General features: G+C 38.3%; 1 protein-coding gene across 3 annotated transcripts in view; it reads left to right on the forward strand.

Annotated features, from left to right (window-relative positions):
* Window positions 1-23,555, forward strand: part of CACNA2D3 (calcium voltage-gated channel auxiliary subunit alpha2delta 3) — a 385,648-nt gene that overhangs the window by 103,486 nt on the left and 258,607 nt on the right. For all 3 annotated transcript variants that reach the window (XM_030956482.1, XM_030956483.1, XM_030956484.1), the window contains one exon: window positions 17,098-17,157. In XM_030956482.1, coding sequence (XP_030812342.1) covers window positions 17,098-17,157 — 60 coding nt within the window. The remainder of the gene's footprint in view (window positions 1-17,097; window positions 17,158-23,555) is intronic.

Consider the following 23,555-nt stretch of genomic DNA (forward strand, 5'->3'; position numbering starts at 1 on the left):
AAACATTCACTTGTCTTACAGAGATAAAAATCACTTTTTTTATCCTTTTAACTATTGAACATGAAAAAAAACCCCTATCCATTTCAAAGAAGTGATACTTCCAAATAAAAATTAGCTCTAGATGTATTAAACCCAAAAGAGGGAAAAAACCCAACCCCAAATCTGAGATTTATTTCTTCATTTCTGAGGCTGAGTAATGTGATGCTTTGCACTGTGTTTCAGGGAGGATGACTATCCTACCAAGGTTATTAGAGAATTATGCATTTCACCTTTAAAGTGTTATCTGGCACTGCCACTAAGGCTTATCATTAGCATATTCTTTGATACTTCTGTGGCATCAGGAAATACATAAACCAAAATAGAGAAGGGACTCATAAACAAAATAATATTGTGACTGTGTTGGCTCACTCAGAATGTTAAATTTTTCTTTACCTTTTCTGCAGTCCTTTAAAATGGAGATAAAATTGTTTTAAGAACACTGCAAACTTGTATCACAATGTAAATGATTTGGGACATGAGCCCAAGCCAGTGTAGTCTGCATAAATGAAAGTGTTATCAGGGAAACTGCTGTAAGCAGGTCAGAAATAATAATATTGGGACTTTCTATTAGCTTCTAACCTAGCATTCTTCACAATCTTTATTTAAGATGGGTTTTTCAATTGATTCTGAAGTAGATTTGAAGACAAAGTAGCTGCCTGGTGAAATATTTGTGGGCTAATAACTTTCTTCCTTTGGAGGTCACGCTCTCTCTGTGGGCTGGAATAAACAGGGTAGGGCTGGACTTGCAGATTTCTCTGTTTCTTTGACTGTTTCTTTGCAGATGTTAAAAGTTCATATATACAACTCATGTATAAAAAAAGTAAAATTAAGATATTGTGTTATTCTTCCATTTACCTTGCCTCAGCAGAGAGTTCAGAGTGATGGTGGTCAGTGCAACTTTTGTTACAAAATGGGATCTGAATTGATCCATATTATACATGGGAGTGCTCCATTGTGGTACTTACAGCTACTGTACTGTTTTACTACTCTAAAAGGGCTTATTCTTTGGTTTTCTGCTGTTTCTCTTAATGAGGAACTGAAATATTTTTCTAGATGTAGCAGTGGAGATCCCTGGAGTTCAATGCCTGCTTTTGGAAATCCCTACTGAATGTCTGAAGAAGAAAGCAATATCCCAACTTTTAAAAACTGAGGATTTAATTGCCATTTGCACGGTCTGTTACACATTTGTGTAATAAAATTGACCTTGCAAGTTTTATTAGTGTATGGCTTAGCCATCATTCATACTTCTTAAAAATTCATGGGAAACATCTTACACATTTTTATTTGAATATTGTTTGGCAAAGAGTTCAAACACCCATTGGAAAAAGACTTAGCTTGAACAGAGTAAGCAGCATATACAAAACAACTCCTCAAAATCCCAAAACAACAATAATTTTCCCCTCCCTCCACCCAAAAAAAACAAGTGTCCCAAAATTCAGCACCAAAGGAATTCAGAGTTGAGGCTGCCAAGATGATACTGCTTTACAACCCTAATCCCAGCCTTTATACCTAAGAGTTCTAAAAAAAATGTTTTTCTTTACTTCCTCAGTCAGTTGAAAACCATCAAGGCCGAGGGGGATTGCAGGCATTAAGCCTGACCACCAGGACGTGATTTTGGAAAGACTGGAAATGGCACATTCTTCAGCAAGCCATGTAATGCGTGCAGTGGGAACATGGCAGTCCCCATATGGAAGTCCTGCTGACAGCAGCAAAACAGTTTTTAAGCAGCATGTACTGTTATCCTGCTCCAAAGAGCTGTGAATTGTGTGGTGTGGAAGCCTGGGAGCCTGTACCAGATCCCTCCTCCATCTGTGCACAATGGCTGTGGTGCCAGACAGGTAGTAGACTCTGCTGTGCTCTGCTACCCTTCGTCTGCTTTCATGACTCCCACTAGTAAAAGCAGAATTGTACTGCTGAAATTCAGTTCAGTCAATGGAATTCCATATGGCAAGGGGTTAGTCACTTGTTTTCAATACAGACTTCAAAGGGCGTGAGCTTTTCCTTTTGATGATTTAGGTTCTTAAAATCAGGAGTAGAGTGCTGTTCAAGTTCTTGGTTTTAATAGATTGTAGGTTTGATACAATTAAAAAGCTACCAACAACCAGAAAAAAAAAACCAAACCAAAACCCACAAAAAACCCCACAAACCGAAACACCAAAAAAAACCCTCAAAAAACCATGCCAGCAAAAAAAAAACCACCTTCCAACATTTGTAGGAGAAAGATATGTTTTTAACATGCTGGAAATGTAGCTGATTTACAGCTAAAAACAGCTAAAGTTTCAAAATTCTATTCTTCAATGTAAGACTAACTTTTTTGTGAAATTAGATTATTTTTTAATATTTTTAATACAGCATACGTATCTTAACGTTTGAAAATTTTCTCCAAACTCGAACTGACCAAATGCCCCTAAAAAGTGTTTGACTTCTTTCCCCCCTTGTTCTTGATAATTCAGTGCCAAGATTACTCACACCTGGTGCTTTTGTTTCTCCTCAGTATTCTGATTGCCTCTTGAAGCTCTTCACAATTTCATTCTTCTACAAATGGCTCAGCTGTCTGGAAAAAGGCTGATTGCTTTTGTGAATTTCAGCATTGAGAAGCTCAGTAAAACACTCTTTTGATCTTTCTGTAATTGTTTTAACAAAAATATATCTGCATTTCTGTGTTCATTCTTCAACTTTGATTTCCTCACGTATTGAAGTTGCAAATTACTCTGGCTCTATCAGTGTTATCTTCGTTCATCTTCTCAGCTGTTCTCTGTGAGTTCTGCCTTTTACTTTTCTGGTGAAAATAAAACCTTGGATAATTATTTTCCCCATGCTGATGATTTACAAGCTTTTCTCAGGCCTTCTGTTGTCCTGTTTTGGCCCTTCCTTGTCCTTTTTTACTGATCACTTTTGGATCTCTCAGTGTATTTCATACTCATGGGATGTTTCATTTGCTGTGAGTATTCTCTGGAACCCCTAAGGGCTTTTCTAAAGCCCCAAACCATTCTTGAATTATTCCCCAAGAGTTTCTGTCCGTGTTTTAGAAGAATTCTACTTGTGCACTTTTGCATTTCTCAGAATGTATGAAATGTTTGCATTCCATATGGAATGCAAACATTTCATGCATTCTGTTAATTTATTTATTTCAGTAATTCCTTTGCTTTGTTCTATCAAGATGGTGCTTGTGACACAGCCTGCTGGTTGGTGATTCCACCATCCCTGATTGTTTTTTGCATCAGGTACATTGCCTAATATAAAAGTTTTTCTGTTGAATTCCTGGGAGCATACCCCTTGTGCTGTATGACAGAATCTGGTTTTACCCTTTTTTATTTCAGCTACTAGAGAAGCCCCAACACTCAAAACATCATGAAAAATCCTTGTTCCCAAGCTCAAGTATTGAAAAAGTAGAAAATACCATTTAAGTTTGGCAGTAGATTATTTATATTCTGATACATTCTAATTATTTAATAATTTCTCTTTAGACCTTTTGACCTAATGAATAGAGCAGACTTACTCAAAGGTTAAATCAGTACTGCATGGGGAAAAAATGTGCATAAAAATTTAATATTTTTATGTTTAAAACATGAGTTTTCCTATGTAATATTCAACTTTGTGTGCCAGGGCTCTCCACTTAGAGTGTCGTCCAGAAAAAAACCTCCTAGGTCTGATTTCTCTGACTCCAAGCTAAAAAACCCAATGTTGCTATGCAACAATCCTAAAAATTTGGATTCTTTCAGGTTGGCTTCAGTTAAACCCAATGTTTTGTTCTTCACTTTGCTGGATATAAGATGCTAAAATAATACAATAAAGATGGTCCCTAGAATAAGATAATTTATGTAAGAAACTGGTTTTTTTTTTGTTACAGACTATTGCCAAAAGGTGGCAGTCTTTGTCCCCAAAACCCTGTGCTCTCTAGGAAATGTTATATGGCAAACATTATTCCTAGCTACATCAGATAATAAAAATTACTTTTAAAGCAGACATAGAGGGTAAAACCTCCTATATTTGCAAGTTTAAGGGTGACATAGCTATAGTTATATTTTATTTTGACAGTGGAATGTTAAATAACAAAGCTGGGAGGAGAGCAGTGGTGGGGAAAGAGCACTTCACAAGTAGACTGCTAATGAGCAAGAACTACTTGGGTCTCAGATTTGGTTAGTGCCTGCAGTACTTCAGCTTTTGGAGATGTTGTTAGGATCTGATGCTTTAGATCAGTAGGTTGCTGTGCTCATCAATCAACCCCATGAAATTAATAGAAACAATCCACTTCCATTAAAATTCATGTTCAAGTTGTTGATTTTTCTTTACAAGTGATTCAGTTAGATCCAAGCAAAGCACAGATTGATTTCTTATAAAATAGCCTAAAAAAGGGAACTGATGATAAATGATAGCCTTGCTAAATATGTGCAAAATTTGGCTATATATTTTGTGTTGAAAATTGTATTTCTTTTGATTTTGTTGTTGTGCTTTTGTTTATTTTTTATTGTGAGTGCTGCTCAGGCTGTGGGTAGAAAATGGGATTTTTGGCAGGACTCTGTCAGACCTGTAGTAAAGCAAGGTCTTTATCTACTTAGCTGAGGAAATACCTGAGTAGTCCAAGAAGCTTGTGAAAGTTAGTAACATGTCAACAGCTATTATATTATTGAGTTAAAAGTGAGAAAAGTTAAGGCATTTTAGAATTTACCAGTGTTATACTCTGAATTCAAAAGTGTGGCAGGTAAATTTCTAGTCACCAATTGAAGGGCATAGAAGGAATGTAAACTGAACTGCACCTTGTGTTCATTATTTATGCAATATCTCTGTCTAATTTTCTGAATCCTTCTCCCAAGGTTTTTCAGTCATTGGTTATCTCAGATTTTCTGCCAATAGTTACAGCAGACCACTGAGATGTTTTCAGATTAAAGAAGTAATTTCTCTTTGTCTTTTAAATTTTTTTATGTCTGTTTATTGGTACTTACATGATTGAGGTTTTATATAATTTATAAGGACTGTGTGAGATGTCAGAAACAGAAAAAAAAACAGTTGGTGAGAACTCATTCTGAACCATTTAAGTGTTGCACAGAAGTGTTCTTCATTTCAATTTGCTCCTTATTTCTTCAAGGGCTTATGATGAAAGCCTAATTACTGAGCATGTTTGACTCATCTTTGTGTCCTGGTGTAGTGAAAACATTAATTATAATGGTTTGGTCATAGAAAATACATTTAATTTCCTCTTCTTTTCAGTAGAAGCATAGAATGGTTTGGGTTGGAAGGGATCATCTTGTTCTACCCTGTCATGGGCAGGGACACCTTCCACTGTCCCAGGTTGCTCCAAGCCCCAATGTCCAACCTGGCGTTGGACCTTTCCAGGGATCCAGAGGAAGCCCCAGCTTCTCTGACCAGCCTGTGCCAGGGCTTCCTCACCCTCACAGGGAAATATTTCTTCTTGATATCTAATCTCAACTTGCTGCCTTTCAGTTTAAGGCCGTTACCCCTTGTCCCATCGCTACATGCCCTTGCACAGAATCTTCCTCCAGCTCTCCTGTAGCTCCTGTAGGTACTTCAGCTTTACTTGTTTCTCGTTACAGATATTGTGAGTCACTTTATTCAGTTTATTACTTTGGAATGAGTTGTAACTTATATAAGGGCATGAAAGACTCTTTTTGAAAGCTAAACCTAATATGTAAGTCCATGAAAGATTGCCCAACAGGTTCAATAACCAATAGATGACAAATTTTACAGTCTAAGGCTGCACAAACACACCGAGTCTATCATGAGCCCCTTTCAGTGATGCCAGTGGGGTTTCATGAAGGTTTGGTCCAAGGCTGGCCCTGAGTGTTTGCTCAAGGTGTATCCTGCAGTCCCCGCACAGAGCCCAGGCTGGAGGAGAACCCTCCCATTCCCATCCCTGCCTTTGGCTGTGCTGCTGCCGTAGCAAGGACAGATTTATTGGAGTGTACAAAGTCAAGGTGGTCACAGAGCCTCCAGCCTGCCAAGTATAGGCAGTTTCATGGAATAATGATTTAGTAAAAGGGGAGCCTGCCTACATATGGAACCACAGAGATCTCCCCATTCTCATACTGTGTGATTCTCCATCAATGTGTGTGTTTTAGATTCAACAGCCTCAGAAGGCAAGGAGCATCAACAGCTACAGACCTTTGTGATCTCCTGGTTTGTTCCTGAAATGCTTTGCACATATTCCTCAGGATCAGAGCTGACTGGGACTTAGAACTGCTTGTAGCAACAGTAATAACCTCAGTGTTTTTTCTTCTTTTCCTTGTTAGGGCTTTGCAGGTTGGAGCACATTTTCTGGTTGTAGATAAATGCATGGTGGGAGAACCAGTGGTGGTGGGTGAGGGATTTCAGCCAGTAGAGGAAGAAAGCAGTGTGGGGTGATTCACAATTCTCTTATAATCCAAGACAAATGGAGAACTATTGTTATAATTTACTCACTGCCTCTGCAAACTTAATAGCTTTTGCTGTCTTGGTTGTTACTTTTTGAACCTGCAGGTGTTGGTTAGCTCTGTGAAGACCCTTATTGTTCCCCAGGTGCATTTTAGAAGCACTTTGAGAGGCAAGAGAAAAAAATTAGTCACAAAAATGGGAATATTCTATGAAAAGAGTTCCCTAGGTCATACCAAAATCTAGAGGTGTGTCAAACTTAATGGAAATTTTGTGCTGTGTTGCATATTTTAGTTAGTTTTCCAAATAAAGCTGCATACAATAATTAAATGGTGAATGTTTCAGTTGATAAAAACTAATTAAGAGGTGAAAGTATAGCTATCTTTTAGTCACTAGGACAATACAAGTTACAAGACTCTTCTAAATAGGGAACAAAACACCCACAGGATTTGAACTTATTCCCTTTACAAAGCAAAGCAGATAAGGTTTTGACTATGCAATGCAGCCTTTCTTTTAGGTTTGGGAATTTGTAAATTTCTTTTAATTACAAGGACAGTTTAATATTGTTCTTAAGAGAGAACTAAAAATACTATTATAACAAAAAAAAATTAAAAAAAAATGAATAGATGGGATGGTGTCTGTACCTGAATACAGACTTGTATTTAATTGTGACTTTGGCAAAGTGTTACCCCTGTACTCTCTGGGACTTTAGCATTAATTCACAGGTACCAGCAAAATCCTTCAGGTACATGGAACTGATGTCCAGTCAGTCTGGACAAATGTCTACACCAGAGAGTTTTTCCAAAAGGTCCAAAACCAGAGAGTTTCAACATAGTCCTTTATTCCTTTTTTGTACCAGACCAGCCCAAATATACTAAACTATGAAAAGACTAAATTATCACTTAGTCTAAAAGTTCATTTTGTAATTATTTCCAGCATTCTCAGCAATGAAGTCTCCAGAACTATAAAGTATGGTTCAGGAGACCAAAGAAGCTTGGAATTTTATCTTTGAACGTCATCTTTTTACAAGAGAGAAACTGGGGGAAATGCATTGGTTTACTCTTTTAAACATAATACTGATGTTCTTTTCATTAAAACTCTGTAGCACTTCTGTGCTTGGGAACCAGCTCTTGAAATTGGCAGAGCTGGGGCCTTGACACAAGGTTTTCTTTGAAATTCTGTTCCAGCTGGATCAAGCTTTAGCATTTGGAAACTCCGCACATGGAGGCATATGGCCATTAGAAATGTATCACAGCAAGACTGTCTGCAAGTGAAATCTTTGAAAGTTCTTTGCGCTGTGAATATTCCATACGGGGTTGAACAAGACTTTCCCCCAGCTGGATTGTTACTTTCTTATTGCTTAGGCTGCGGCAGGCAGGGGAAAGAGTGTCTTTCTCTGCTGAGGCACTGTCAGGGTGCCCATGTGCCAGGAGAGAGCTCTCATCTCTCTGTGCTCACCTTGGGACACTGGAATTTGGGAGGGTCTGCAGCCAAGGGGGGCTGTTGGTGGGTTTAGGAGAGGCTGAGGAAGGTTCTGCCACAAGGAGAGCAGAGACTGGGGAAGAATGAGATGGTCTAAAGAGACAAAGGTGAAAGAATTAGACTGTGCTATTGCAAGATATTCTAGATGTGCTTAATGACAGTCCAAAGGAAATAGGGAAAATTGGAAATGGAAGTCAGCAGAGTGAGGAATTGGTAGAGACCTAGAAAAGATTGTTCATGAATATGCTTGACAGTGTGCACACCAAAGCTGTTAAGCAGAAGAAAAAAGAATAGCTGGTAGGTGCTACGGAAGAAGTAGTGATAGTATGAAAAGCTTTAACAGTGGAGTTTGGGTCACCTAATGTGGTATTAATGAGCTCAGGATATGGAGAGAGGAATAGGAAAGAAACAGGAGTAGGTCTAGGTCTGTGTTCAGTAAGGGAAGGAACAGACTAAGCCATGGCTGTATTTGAGGGCAGATTTTGGTACGTTCTATTATTGAATCTGTCCCTATTTAACTTGAGATGTAACACTGGATTTCAAAGTCTTGGTGAATGCTTGCAAAATCTGCCACTGATGCATTCAGAAATGGATACCAGTTGCTTTCCTCACATCTTCACAATAATGTTGTATTTGCCTCAATATCTATCTTAGAGAATTCTACTTGCAAGAAGAAGCTGGGAAATTTTTAGTTGTGGACTTGGTGTTTTGTTTTTCTTTCAGTTTTTTAAAATTTTCCTTTTAAGTTAATCTATTGGCAACTGACATCCTGACCCTGTGAGAATTAAAAACCAGTCCAGTGGACATTGCACTGCTTGGTTTGAAAGTGAAGACAAGCCTCTGTGCCTTGTGATGGAGTGCTGGGCTAGACAATGGAAGTCAGTCCCTGCAAACTCTGGAACTGACCTTTGTTTGGAGTAATAAATCTTGAGGGTTTTTTCCTCTGCTGTTGTGCGACAGTAATCTGGCTGGAAAGTGAAAGGAGGACAGTATATCATGACTGGTTTGGTTGAAGCAGACCACAAATTGCAAGTTGAATTTGAATTAACTTGGGGGACTGAGCCTTTGTGCAGAGGTGAGGAAAAAGCTGAGTGAGGGAACAAAGCAAAGACAATAGATTTCACTTGGTGCTTCTAAATGTAAACAGAACAGAAACACCTTGACTCACCCCAGGACTGCTGGCAGGACAAAGTGCTGCTTCAAGTGTCCTTTCCCTACTGAGTGAACATGGGAATATTCCCATTTCTCTTTAGCTTGTTTGTGTTGCACATACGGTGTGGGATCTATCTCTCTCAGTTTCAATCATACAAAGTTAAACATCTAGTGAGGAAAAGAGGGAAGGAAAAGTTCCAAAGGTCTTTCTGTATCTTATGAGCTCTTTTAGAATGGAACATGCAGCACCTTTGGAGTTTCCTGTCTCTACATATGAAGTTAGGAGACTTCAGTGGAGTGATGATTAACTTTGAAATAGATGAGGTTAGGTGAGATAAATTCTTCTACCAAAGGAGAATTTTGCATTAAAAGAATTAGCATGAAAACAGTTATCCTAAATCTTTCTCAAGCAAGACCTGCCAAGCATCCAGTAATGGTGCTGAGGGGGAGCAGGTTTTGCTCAGCCATGAAAATCCTCACTGTCTTCAAATGCAGAAAAGACAGTCTGGCGTTATCCAAGCAGGGGAGCAATTGTGACAGTCAGGTAAAGAGTATGACCTGTGGCACCCTAAATGTGTGAAAAAGATTAACAAATCAGATGTTTTAATCTAGGGTTTCAATAAAGGAGAAGGGAAAAAGGATCATAATGACACCCACAGGTTAGTGTTGACAATATTTAAAGGTGTGTGTAAATAGGTGAGTCTATGGGTTCATACACAGGCCTTGCTTTTGGAATGTGTTTTACAAAGTAACATTTTCATTAAATTTTTAAATGTATGTGAAAGAGAAAAATGCACTGGTTGTGAACTACTTATTGAAAGTAAAACTTTGCAAATTGTATTCCCATGTTGCAAGGGAAGAGAAAAGGATGAATAAAGGTATTGCCAGAGAATTACACAACCTTGGGTGGATGTGTGGTTGGTGAAAAATTCTGAAGAATCTTCCTCTTGGCCCTGAGGCAGGAGAGGTGGCTGAAGGAGCTGGCTGTTGCTTGTACCCCAGCCAGGCAAAAAAATCACATTTTAAATGTCCCTGGAACAGCTCTAAGTTGTGTCTGCAGCTGAGCTGATTCCTTGATGTCTGGGACATACGGAATTAAAAGTATGGAATAAAACCCTATTTAGCACCTCATTCTGCTCTGTGCTAGACATAATAACATGGTAGGAGCAGATTTGATAATCTGCATATTTTATATCATATATTGGGTTTGTGCAGCCTTTGAGCACTGAAGAACTTGGTACAAGACAAATGTGTTATCTTCTTCATATGGAGCCTTCCTTCAATGCCCTGGCAAACTCCAGATGCCATAATTAAATATAGTGTCAGCCTATCTCAGTTAAGCAGAAATGCATCTAATTACTCCAGGATTGTCTTAGCCACTGTTATGCAACGAGTGAATGTCACATACTTTATTCCACTTGCAGTTTCATTTCTGTTTTGTCCAGCACTGTGCCAAGCTGAACTCTTGTTGCTTCAAAAAACCAGCTTGCACTCTAACAACAATCAACCTGAATATCTGCCAGTTTTGAATGAACATAAGTGGATAATTGAAGTTATTTGTGATAATTGCATAAGCTAAGCTTTTAATTTATTTTTATCCTTTATTTATAATTTCAGCTTTGATTGTGCTTTGCTGCACTTAGTGTGGCTGAGCATTGTCTGGCTGAGTTGCGGTGGAATTTGATAGTAGTCACAGAGCAGGCAGTTTTTGTATGGCATTTGTTGCAAGATTGGTATCTATCCTAAGCCACAAGCACTAGGAATTCGAATAGCAAGGCAACAGGCACCAAATAATTTTCAGCGCATCTTAATGACAGCAACAGCAATTTTAGTGCTAAAATTCCCTGGAAAATACCACACAGCTGAGGAGAACAATTTGGGGTATGAAATACACTGCCAGGCTTTCTGGAAAGAGGAGACCTTCTGTGTGTGTTTGTGTGTCCCCACCTCAAGGACTGAATCAGCCATACTGGCAGGCTGCTGTCCTTGCCCTGCTGGTGTGCTCCTGAGAGGAGCAAATATTCCTCCAAGGTCAGCATCAGTGTCTGATGCTCCTCTCTGTGTTACAGCAAACAGGTGCAAAGCTTTTTGTGATAAAACATTGAGATTGGGAGGCCTGTTTGCACCCTGGGGCATTCACTGCTGTCTGATGTGATACTGGGTTTGGGCATGGGAAATAAAAGTGAGGCTGAGGAACAACATCAAAATCTCTCCTGGCTTCTTTACCTTGTCTGCTAAATGAGCTGTGAAAGGAGCAAGCCCCAGAACTCTGAGGGAACTAAGGAGGACCTGCAGCAGAATTAGCACTATGCCAGAACATTACCTGAGCTCACTTAATGCTAATAAATCTTGTTCTCTCTCAAAACAGCCCCACCTTTTCAGAAATTTTCAAAGCACCTGCAGCCTTACAGATTTCCTGGAGAGGAAAACCCCTTTTTCACGTCTGAAATGAACCCCAGAATGGGGAAGTCACAGGAAGGTACCTGGGTAATGTCCTTAAAGTCCAGTGATCTATTGCTGATCCCACATGCACAGTGTAGGTTTCTCACAGGGAAGCCAGTGAGGAAAATTCCTCTGATGATGGAAACCCAATATCAATTCTCTCCTAGGAATACTTTCAACTGCTGAACTATGTTTAAATAGTTATCTGGTAGCACTTTAGGAAATATTTTTGGCATATTCACAGTTCAATTATTGTAAATTTTTATTGGAAATTAGACATGCAAATCAATAGTAAGGCTATTAAAATTGCACTGAATATTTCACCTGTAGAAGGGTAACCACTGGTAGTTGTAAGTATTTTCTGCACACAGAAAACTGGTGTTCCAGCACACAGAATGCTGCTGGTTTTTGGTTGGTAATGTACCAGAAACCTTGCTACAAGATGTGAAAGAAATAAGGTTTTAAAAACAGGCATAGGTTTTCCTTTCTTGTTATCTGCTGTTTTTCTTAACAGAGTTCATTACATTGATTAAGATAGAAATCTTGCTTAGAATTCCATATATAGGAGTCAGAGAGACAGACCTGCTAAAGTTACACAAATGATGATTATTATTTTTTCTTCCAAAACACATCTCAAATCAACATCAAAGTTATATTAATGTTTTTAGAAACCTCAAATAGATCTGATGCCATGGGAAATAATGCAAAAGTTGGTTAGGGTTCAGGGCTATTTTTTGCTGTTGGTTGAATGCATTTGATGCTAGAATATAAGAGCAGCCTACAGGTTTGTCTACACTTCTTTAATGACTGTGATATGCCAGTGGATTTTTTTAAAGAATTGTTATTAAATTTTCATTATTGAATAGAAACTATTTATGTTATGGACTTAGATAATACCAGTACTTAGCTGTTACTAGTTAAATTTAATTTGAGATATTTTCTATGCTTTTTTTTTGTGATTTGTAACTGTTTGGTTTTGAGAAGACCAATTTTGAGAAGCATTTCTGGTTTTATGTGTTGCACTTGGTTCATCTTAGAAAAATAGAAAGGAAACAATGAAATTTTTTTTTGATATTTCATAGCTGAAAAGAGAGAAGGGCATAACTTCTGTCAGCAATCATGGATAAAGATTAGTAACCCCTCCACAGTTCAGGAGTTCAGAAACTGTTTCAAATTTGGTTATGCTTATGAATTTATTTAATCTAACTTCAAAATGGGATTCTAATGAAGGAAAATCATTGAGAAGTAATCTGAAACCCTTAAAAAGTGCATGAAAAGAGAAAATATCTCAGAAGCTAAAATAACTACCCTACCCTCTGGATGTTTGTCTGATGTTTTTTTCTTGAAATTGTTATTTGCAGCTTTTATTTTCACTTTTCTCACCATTTCTGTTCCTTTTCCCCTTATTTTTTGTTGCATTCTTGTGCCTCATCCATTCTGTTTCACCTTTCCTTTGCTCTATCTATAGCAACCTAACTTGAAAGAATTCATTTGTTAATATCAGTTCACTGAAATTATAAAACCATTTGTCAAGGAAATTACCTTGTTAGGTAACTTGAGAGATAGCTCAGTGATTTATTTTTTAAAAAAATTACTGTGAGGTAACAAACATTTGTTTTTCATCTCTCAGCTTTTTCTATGTTATTTATAACATCAGTACCACTGAATATGCAAAACATTGAGCTTATGTTTTGGTGAGATTTTTCTGATTATGTTATTTGTTCATCTCCTGCTTCAGGCCCTGTTTTTGTCCATGTTGCATTGTGATATTCTGGGTCAGGCATTTCATCTTTCTCGTGTTTATGTGTGTTGGGAAAGTTCTAAGGATTAGTTCCTTAACTGGTGGAACCTCAATTGAGCTGTGCCTTAGAACATTATAATTGCTTTATCTAAAGATTGTGTGCTGCACTTGACCTGCCTGGTTATGTGCACAGAGGCACTTTTCCATATTTAGGGCTAAATTCCCCTAAAAACACCCTCGAATGGTGTTAGTGTACCAATTCTCACTCTGCACTCATAATTCATTCCATGTTAGTGCATGCAGATAACTCACAATTCCCTGCAGGATAACCACAGCTTGGGAAGCATTTACTTGCTCCAGCAAGGATTTGAGAGCATGGTTACTCAAATGAAAATATATTGGAATTTCTATTAAGAATGTCATTATAAACTATTAAGCTAAAATTGTTAATCATGCTAATGTTGAGAACTCATTTGTAGATAACTGCTCAGTTATTAAAATATTTTAAAGGGATCTTTTTCCTTCCATATAAAAAAGTTGCGCTATTACATGTGGTTTTTATGTTTTTGCCTGCAGAGTGTTAAGGAATTTCTTCCATTGTGCTTTATCCCTTTAGGGACCTCTTAAAAAAAAAATCCAACCAATTCCCCACCGCCCCCCACATCAAAACACAACAAAACCCCATGAAACATTTGCATTCAATTTCTTCATTCTGATATAATTTGTGTATATCCACTAATATGTCATTTTGTGGAGTTGGACTTATTATTGGCTTTCCTTTTCTGTAGCTCTCCCAGATTTCTTATAGTTTCCTTTATAATGGTGTTGAGATACTTAAAGCAAACTGTGATTAAGGACTGACACATAGAAAGTGCAGCACATGCTTGTATTTTTTTCATTTCATGTACCAAAAGATTAATTTTTTAATTTAGTTTTGTGAGGGCAAAGCACAGAATGTGCTTACGTATTTGTTTCTACAGCTTCAAGGAAAAATTCCTGTCAGTAGACACTTTGCTTCTTTGTCATTGAGTTTCTTGTAGAGAATGTTGCTGAAATGTACATTAAAAAAAAGTAACAACTGAAATCTTAATGAATAATTCAATGAAATAAAATGCAGTACTTTTCATTTCTGAGCTGCTCTTGTTACCAGATGTTTCTACTATTGTCCATCTTATGCTTCTCTAGTTATTTCTTATATGTGGGGATAAATCTTAGTTTAAATTTATTTCACTGAGGCAAAAATGTAATTGAAACACATTGGGATCAATACAAACTATATAAGAAGCCATGAATTATTTTTCTGGCCCGCTAGGTACTGATATCTAATATCACTGGTATCTCATGAAATACTATAATAATTTTTCTTTTGATGATTAAGTAAGTATTTCAGCACAAAAAGAAAAACATTGTTTCCTTTTCCGTGTATTCTTTTCTGTATGAAGAATTTTTTGATCCTTTCACTTTTTTTCTCAAACTCATCAGTCGTGAACTTTTGTATCAGGTGAGCACAGAGTAGCAATACACCTATGCCTTTATAATAAAGGAAAATAAAGGTAATGCATTGAATTAGAGTAGTTATTTTACATAAAAGGCTTTTTTCATGTTTGAAAAATGAGGGCTGTATTTGTAAAATCCTTTCAGCAGGTCACTAGCATGCTGATTAAAGATGGGCTTCTGAGAATGTTCAAATGTGTACGGATTTATTTCAGCTGCTATAAGGCTTCCCCTTCAGAGGAGAAAATTTGTGTTATTTCCCTTTTTATATTCTAAAGACAAAGATTTGTGGCTCAAATGAAGGTTCATTAATGTTTCACATTGAAGGTCTGTTCTTGGTACTATTCAGATTGTACAGGAGCAGTGGGAACAACAACACAAGTTCACAGTTCCATTTGAAACGTTTTCCCCTGGATTCCCCTCCTGCAGCAGGTTGGGATGCATTGTTATTTTTGGGTTCTTTCGCCCCTGTACGTAGCAAGGTGAACTCAGACATTTTGCCAGTTCAGTTCTGGTTTGATTTGCCCAGTGTTGGACCCAGCTTAGTTCCAGTTTGGGTCAAATTGGTTAGCTGTGACCTGCTGGGTTCTCGTGGGACAGGATGTTTAAAGCTGGAGCCAGCCAAATGTCAGGGAGCTACTCCCAGCTCAGGGCTCTGGGAAGGTGACCTCTGCTTCTCTGTATCAGCTGAGGCATCAGGAGTATTTCCAGCTTTTAACTGTATGTTTGAGGTTGTGATTCTGCACCAAAGAAAAGTCTGGAGAGCCTCCCCATGGGGTGTGTAGGGAAGGGGCAGGAGCCTGGCAGAAGCCCCAGGATTTTTGGGGCTGGTGCTGGATGCGGGAGACGGGATGGAGCAGAGGGAGATGGGATATGGAGCAGAGGGAGATGGGATATGGAGCAGAGGGAGAAGGGATGGGGCAGGGGGAGAAGGGATGGGGCAGGGGGAGATGGGATGGATCAGGAGGAAATGGGATGGGGCAGCTGAGGGCGAGCTGGGACAGGGGGAGATGGGATGGGACAGCTGGGAATGGGGATGGAGCCATGGAGGAGATGGGATGGGGCAGCTGGGGGTGAGATGGGGCAGGGGGGAGATGGGATGGAGCAGCAGAGCAAGGCTGGGACTCGCTGCTCCTCCGCAGACCTGACGAGCACAAACCCTCCCTGCAGCCACTGGGGCTCTGCTCAAACTGTCAGCATTCTGCTCAACCATTTGTTCTGCATTGGCAACCAGAAATATTTTTCTTGGTTCAGTTTCCATTATAGCTCAAACTGTATAGCAATCAATACGAATTCTGATTTCGTTTTGATTTATATCCAAGACTTGATAAATGTGCAAACTGCTATGAAAAGGGAGAAAAAAATGTGTGCATGGCTGCCCGATCTGCGTATTGTTAATGAGAGTCTGGACCTTGCTTTGTGATGTAAAATATGTGAAAACATCCATGTGTACCAGTGTCTGGTAGAGCAAAGAAAATAAAAGACACAGAGTATTCTTTGTTATTCTTTGTTTGATTTTGCCTTGTACATATATGAATGTTCAGGTAGATTAAATAAAAACTAGGAGGAGTTTCTTCCATGGTTAAAATACTCTGAAGTATAAAGAATGCTGAGTAAAACCTTAGAAAGGGTATAATGTCAATCCCCAACAGAATCTGCAGCAAACCCCTTTATGAATTAAATGGTTCAGGTAGCTATGTTTTGGTGCAACCATGCTTTTTCCTATCAGATGATAATGGTGAGGAAAAATAACTACTACAAGGAGTTCTGGATATTGTTAAGAGGGCAAAAATACTACTGAATTGCTGCCACTCAGTACATGTTAGTTCTGTAATTGCAGAAAAATCTTGTGATAATGTATCACGTTAAGGTAGTATTTCAGCCTGCTCAGTAAACAAACCTAGTCTGTATTTTTCTTATCATTTATAGTTGATGTGTAATTTAGAAATTCATTTTTTTGTCAGTTTCTTGAAATCAAGTGCATTATTGGGGAATTCCTCCTATTTACTGTTAAGGAAGATTTGAAAAGGGCTCCTATGTGCAAAATAAAGTCCATGTGAAATCAACTTTATTTTTTTTCTCTCAAAAATAATTTCAGACTGGGAGATACAAAAAGCTGAGCACTGGTGAAAAAAGAGACTTTTTCATCTCTGTATTTATTAATAGGTGAGCAGGTTTTAGAGTTCTGTACCACCATCAGTGGGTACTGAGGGTTTAAAAAACTTGGTCCTGTATTTCTTTTTAAAAAATTGAATTATTTATTTCTATTGAGTAAAGTATGAGAGCAGATGAATTGCACAGTGCTCAAACAATCTTCATTTTTATACTGGGTTGTAAAGTTGTTTTCTATTGTTTAAAAAACACGTTATTTTTTTTTTCAGCGTCTTGTTGAAGCTGCAGAAGATGCTTACCTGAAACATGAATTTGATGCTGACTTACAGGTAGGAAATAATTACTTTCTTGAATGTTTATCATCAGAGTATAACTAATGGTTTATACAACAGCTTGCTTGAAGAAAGCCAAGCATGCGAGTAATAAGAGGATGCTGATTACAGAAAATGGAGTTAATGAATTCTGGCTCAGTATTTTGACAGGTTACGCACTTAGTGCTCGTGTGATGGGACACCAAGCAGGTGGCTTTTACTCTTTCAGAGATTTCATTTAAATTCCCTTGCATATCTGTCGAGATCACATTTTAAACCCAGCAATTAACCTCATGTTGTGTCGCTGCTGGTGAGGAGCTGCTCTGCAGAGAGTCGAGTTTGCAGATGGGGTGGGACCCACAGGGATGGGATTAGCTTGGCCTTGGTTTGTGCAAGTGGTTTGTGCTTGGATCTGTGTCTGGAGCAGACACTGGTTTTTCTTTCCTAGGAGCCCTTAGAGCTGCACCACTGCTGTGTGTTCCCGTTAGGAATAAGACCGGAGGGAGCAGCACTGTGGCAGCTCACAGCTAAAAATGGCTAAAACAAAAGCCTTTTCTGAATAAGACACATAATTTAAAAAAAAAAAAAAGAAAAAGGTTGATTTTAGAAACCGAGTAATTTAACCTGACATTAAAAGTTTAACAGAAAGTCTTACTCAATGCTTAGGTGAGTAAATACCTCCTTACCTTTAATTGAATTCCTAGATCCATGAATGACGTGTTAGGTGGAGTTTTGCCTACTTTGCCTCTACCTAGTTTTAATTATAAAACCTTCTGTGAATATTTGCCATAAGTCTATTTAAATTTTGGGCCTGAAGAATTAAAGGAAACAGAGACTTTTTCCACAGACATTTTTCCATACATGTATCTAAGAAATCAGCTGATCTTTTCGGATTTGTTTTTAAATTTTGCCATGGTTATTTCCAGTAATCACAAACCACTTTATTTTAATGAAAATATGATACAAATTACTGATTTCTGTGCAGAAAGGAAAAAAATAGTAGAGTCAACTTATCAGAACCAAGCGTAAAAAATTGAGTTTAGAAGGCTGTGATACTGAGTTCTGCCAGCCCCGGCTCAAGTGAGGATAAAATGAGCCCACTGAAAATGATCATTCACATTATTGTATATTTGAGGAGTGCTGAGTTCTCTATTCAAATGCTTTAGAGTTCTATTATACTCCAGCCTTGCGGAGGTGTGCTGCGTTTCATTTTGTTGAACTTTAAGCCTTGGAGAAATTGGAACCATTGTCTGAATAAATCAGAAACACACTTTATAGAAGATGTTTTAGAGGGCTGCAGTAAATGTTTCTTCATTGCAGGACAGTTCTCACTTTGACAAAGTCCTTCATTTGCGGGGCTCTGGTGATATTAACACTTTCAGGAAGCCAGTTAAAAGCCATTTGTGTCAGCAGCATTAACAGGACAATCAAATCTTTGTGTGGAGCTCTGTTGTTTATTACTGTCACGGTCCATTAAAGCTAATCAATTGTTAATCTTGGTCTCAGCGACCCCTTTGCAACCCTTCCTGGGTGATTGTTGTTCTTTATCAAAAATCTCATAATACCATCTGCTCAATAGAAAGTAATGGCCAGGATGATTTGATAGTGTACATTCACGTGGAAGGGGACAGAAGGCTTATATAATGTACAGTGTATACAATTCTGCTATCAAAGAGGAATTTCTTGGCATTTGTATTGCTTTGGCCGATGTGTGGAAGACAGGATTAAATGCTTTGAATTAGTGATATGTGATACAGCACCAGCCTGTGCTCTTTGTGCTCAGATACTCTGGAAGTTCAGAGAGCAAATAAAGAAAGTGGTTTTCTTGCTTTGGAGAATGACAATAAAGAGGGTAACATCTTCTGCTAGGAGATGTTCAACTAAAAAAAATAATTTGTAATTATTGTTAACTGAAACTTGACCTCCTGATCTTTTACTAGCTCTGTGCTTGTGAGTGTGTTTTGTAAGATGTGAACTGCCTTGCTATGGTTCACAGAAACACTGTGGTGGATTTGCTCTTCTGTGTCCTGAGGACAGCATAGATAATAATGTTTTAGTACATAAAAATGATGGAAGGGAGAAATAAAATAATATTAATATTTTTATTGACTGTAGAAGAGTCAAGTTAAAGAAAGTAATAGTAATAGCAAGTTAAAGAAAATAATAACTGTAAGGGTTCACCTTTTAGACTGCTGGTATTCTCTTCAGCAATGCTGAAATTGTATTACTTGGTTGGACTAAACCTGATCCCTTCTGGGCATTTTTCTTAGTAACATTATTAGTTTTGTCCTTAGTTATTCCATAAGTATTCTAATCAATACACTGTAATTCTGTGTAATGGTTTAAGCACTCAACTATCTATCCCTGGACTGAATCTATTGGCACCACTGACCTTGTAGTTATAAACACAAATAAAATTCCCAGAGAATTGAAAGAAATAAATCAAAATGGGTGATGTGATGTTTAACTCATCAGCATTATACATTGCATGTTTGAGTAATGGCCAAACTATGAATCAGTGAGAGCAGACCTTAAAGATTTACCTTGCAATACTTAGGGCTTGGGAGATTCTTTTTTTTTTTCTATTAGGGATGTGAGGTTATAAGGAAATAACCCTCTAAATGCTACTTATATTTGAGTCGCAGTCCAGGGTTTTCTTACCTTGTGGGTATGGGTGCAAGTCGTTCTGTTTATTAAATATTATTTTCAAGTTTATAAGTGGAATTTCTTTAGTCATGCCTAATGCATTTGGGGATGTAAAATAAGTTACCATTTGTATTACTGCAGCAAGTTGCCCTGTCACAATATATTCACAGGTGCAAAGAATTGCTTCCTTTATATGGGAATGTCTCTGTGCTCACCTTTGTTTAAAATGAAGCCATTCCCCTGATTTTGTCACTTTCACATAATGGAAAACCCCCCAGCATAGAGGCCAACTGCCATTCCCATATACCCAGCAAGAGGACAAGAGTATTGGCTGTTGCAGGTTTTGGAGTGGTTCTACAATCATCCTTTAGTTTCCTTGGCTTAGCTGTTTGCTAAGAGAGAAAAGAATTTGGAGAAAGATAATGAAGAGGGTATCATCTTCTGCTAGGAGATGAGCTATTAAAAAAAATCCAGGTGTTTTGTAATTATTGGTAATTGAAATTTGGCCTCTTGATCTTTCACCACCTCTGTGCTTGGGGGTGTTTCCTAAGCTGTGAAGTGCCTTGTTGTGGTTCACAGAAACCCTGGGGGGTTTGGTGCTCAGAACCCTGGAAGAGGCTCTGAAGTGGAAAACTTCCCTGGAGCTGCCACGTACCTAAGAATTTGTTGCATATGCAGCTGATACAACCACATGGGTGGGAGGAGAGAGCCTCTGAACCTCACTTCATCAAACCACTGCAAACTGGACTTTTGAAGGGTGAGAATGCACCAAGGTGACAGAAAGCTGCTGCCATGGGTGGTGAGGCACCCTGAGCCTGCAGCCACAGGCTGGGGTGGCTGCTGAGCCCTTGGCTCACTGTGTCACCTGTGTCACCTTAACTGGGCTCTGTGCACACAAACCTGCGCAGAGCCAGGGCAGGATCCCTCAGGCAGGGCTGGGCTCTTTCTGGGTTCCCATGATCTCAGGAGGGGGGTGCTCAGCAGTGGGGCTGGTGCTGGGCTTTACTCAGTGCAGCAGTAATAATAACTTGTGCTTTGTTTCTTACCAACAAACAAAAAACCCCATTAATTTTAGAAAAAAGATTTATAATTTAGTTCCTACCCAGTTTTTGTACTTCTGACCCCAGTGACAGGAGGAAGTCAGATAAAATTTTGTCATAACTACTTGTTCATTTGCTGACTGATTTCACTACAAATACACATCTGCAGGGTAGTTCTTTTATTTTCTGTGTGTTAATTAAGTTCATTAGTTCATTTGCTTTACATTCCTACCGAGTTTTCTCTGCATGTGTGCGATGTGGTGATAAAAAAGCAAGGTTATTTCTTTCTGCTAGAATCAAAGCTGGTGCACAGTCGATGCACCGGAATTACCAGATTTTGTGTTTCTGATTGTTGTAGTTTTACTTCCTGCATAAGATAGGAGAGATTCAACTGCCAATGTGTTAAGGTGGTTGACCTTATTTCAGTTTTATGCCTGAAGACTAGAAGAGGATTAATCAAATGGTTTTTAGGAAAAGATTAGTTTCTTTTAAGAATACTCTTAAAGTTAATAGTGGGATAAAAAAGGAATACTGGTATAAGGCTGTTTTTCATTATTCGTTTTTCTAAGATCTATAACATATGGCTGAGCCTTAAGGAAAAGGTTTGCAAAACTATACCAGAGTTAGGTACCTGTCTGCCAGATTTTGCTGTCTGTTAACTCCAAATTGCATTTCATGTCCTTGAAAAATCACATCTTTACTCTTAGACTGTGTGTGTTGGCTACATAAAAAACCTTGTGAAATCAGCAGATGGAGAGTTAAGGGGTTTCCATTGGTTTACACATGTGAACAATGCACTTTTTTATATACACAAAAAAAAGACCTTAAATGTTTAGGAGAAAGCACAAATAGTAAAGGAGGGCTGAGGAACACAATTAGTCCAGTTCGTGTGGTTTACAGCTTCTGGATCTAATCTTCCAGCTGTTAATATTACTCAATAGTTTATTGTTTAAGAGAAGCTGCCTGACTTTTTCTAATTTTGCAATTTAACTGTTAAATACAGAGCCTAAATAAAATAAAATAAGATATATAGATATAAAATCATAACCTAAATTGATGCTACTTCAAAAAATTCTGACCTAAATGTTTATTTAGTATAATGATGCCAGGCAAAAATGTATAAAGATGGATTATTAAATGTTTAGGGATTTAATCAACATTTAAACAAATAGATGACAATTACATTGATATAAGGTACTGAAAAATACAAGGACAAAAAATAGAGAAGAGCTATTCCACATAATCTTTTGAAACTCCTGTTATAACACATGCATTACTTTTATGTTAGTACTTCAGACAAGTCTGTGTATTTATTATCTCACTAATATTGCATGAGGCATATGATAACTAGATTTGCAGTCTATTAATATTTTTCTGGCTGTTAGAATAATGTCCACTAGTCTGAAGTCAGCTCTTGAAGGGTCCTGGGCATCCACAATGGGAAAGGGAAGCCCGTTGGACTTCATGCACTTGTAACCAGCAATTGAAATGACTTTTTGAAAAGTGCATTTAAAATAGCAGTGCCACATCTGAAGTTTGACATACTTCATGTATTTTTTATTCAAGCTGCATATTTTCTAAGTCAGAATTCAGCCTGTTTAAACTCCAAGCCTGGAAACAGCCTAAATTCCTTTTTAGACTTCGAAACGTTTTGCAGGCCCAGGTGCTCTCAGCTCTGTTTGGGTGGGATGTGGACACTGCAGCTGGAGCTCCCAAGAAGGTGCGAGGAGGAAGAGATCCCTGGGAGCTCACACAAATCTGAGCTGTAAACTTCTGCACAGCTCCTGCACGAGTAGCTGCAGAGCGCTGCAGTTTATTCACCTGTAAAATCTGGAGCTCTCTCCCCAGGTGCCTCAGCCAGGATCTGCTCTCAAGGGGTTCATCTCCATCTCACTCTGACTCTCAGGCTCTCTGGTTTTGTCCATCCAGGAGGCATAGTTTGGATACAGCTAGGATGCAAAATGCTGCCAGGACCTGCAGAGGTGTAGTTCTTATTCTGAATAGTTTGAATTTTTCCATACTGATCAAAAGATTAGGGAGATTAAGGAAAGGCATTAAGCACAGAATTCAGAATGCCCTTAAAAACTGACTGCATCACCAAAGGCCCAAGCTCTTAAGAATTGCAGTGCAGTTTAAAGGCTAAAAGGAAGGAAAAAGTGCACAGAAATGTGAGTGCCTTGTGAGCTAATGAACTACAAGGCCCAGCAAGCCACACTTAAATCATAAAAGCATCTCTTAGAGTTTTTATTTGGTGTTAGTTTTTCCTTTGGTATTTTTTGTTTCATAAAATGCTTCAAGTTTTTTTCTGAAAGAGATAAAAGGTTTCTCTTTGCAGTTTTTCGTTTTGTATTATTCTTATTGATTTCGGTGAGCTCAAATTAAAGACTTCCCAACTGCTCTAATACTGCAACAAATTGACTTTGAGATTTTTAGCCCTTTCAGTGGAGAGCCTTTTAGCTTGTCTACTCTTTCCTATTTATTTGTTGAGGTTGCCAAGAGGAAAACTGAAATGGCTATGAAACTATTGGGGGGAAAAAATTTAAAAAAATTCAAAAATGCAGCAGAATTCATGCACAAAGTAATCTTCAGAGGAAGATTTCCACTTGGCCTTCACTCTGCATGCATGGCATGGATTAAGTGTCAGAAAGGGAGTACAGAGAAAGAGGGGCCATGCACCTTTTTGGTTATTTTAATTTCAGAGCTTTTATGTTTTCTGACTCTGTGGCAAGT

This window comes from Camarhynchus parvulus, chromosome 12, assembly GCF_901933205.1.
Source record: "Camarhynchus parvulus chromosome 12, STF_HiC, whole genome shotgun sequence".
NCBI classification, from domain to species: Eukaryota; Metazoa; Chordata; class Aves; order Passeriformes; family Thraupidae; genus Camarhynchus; species Camarhynchus parvulus.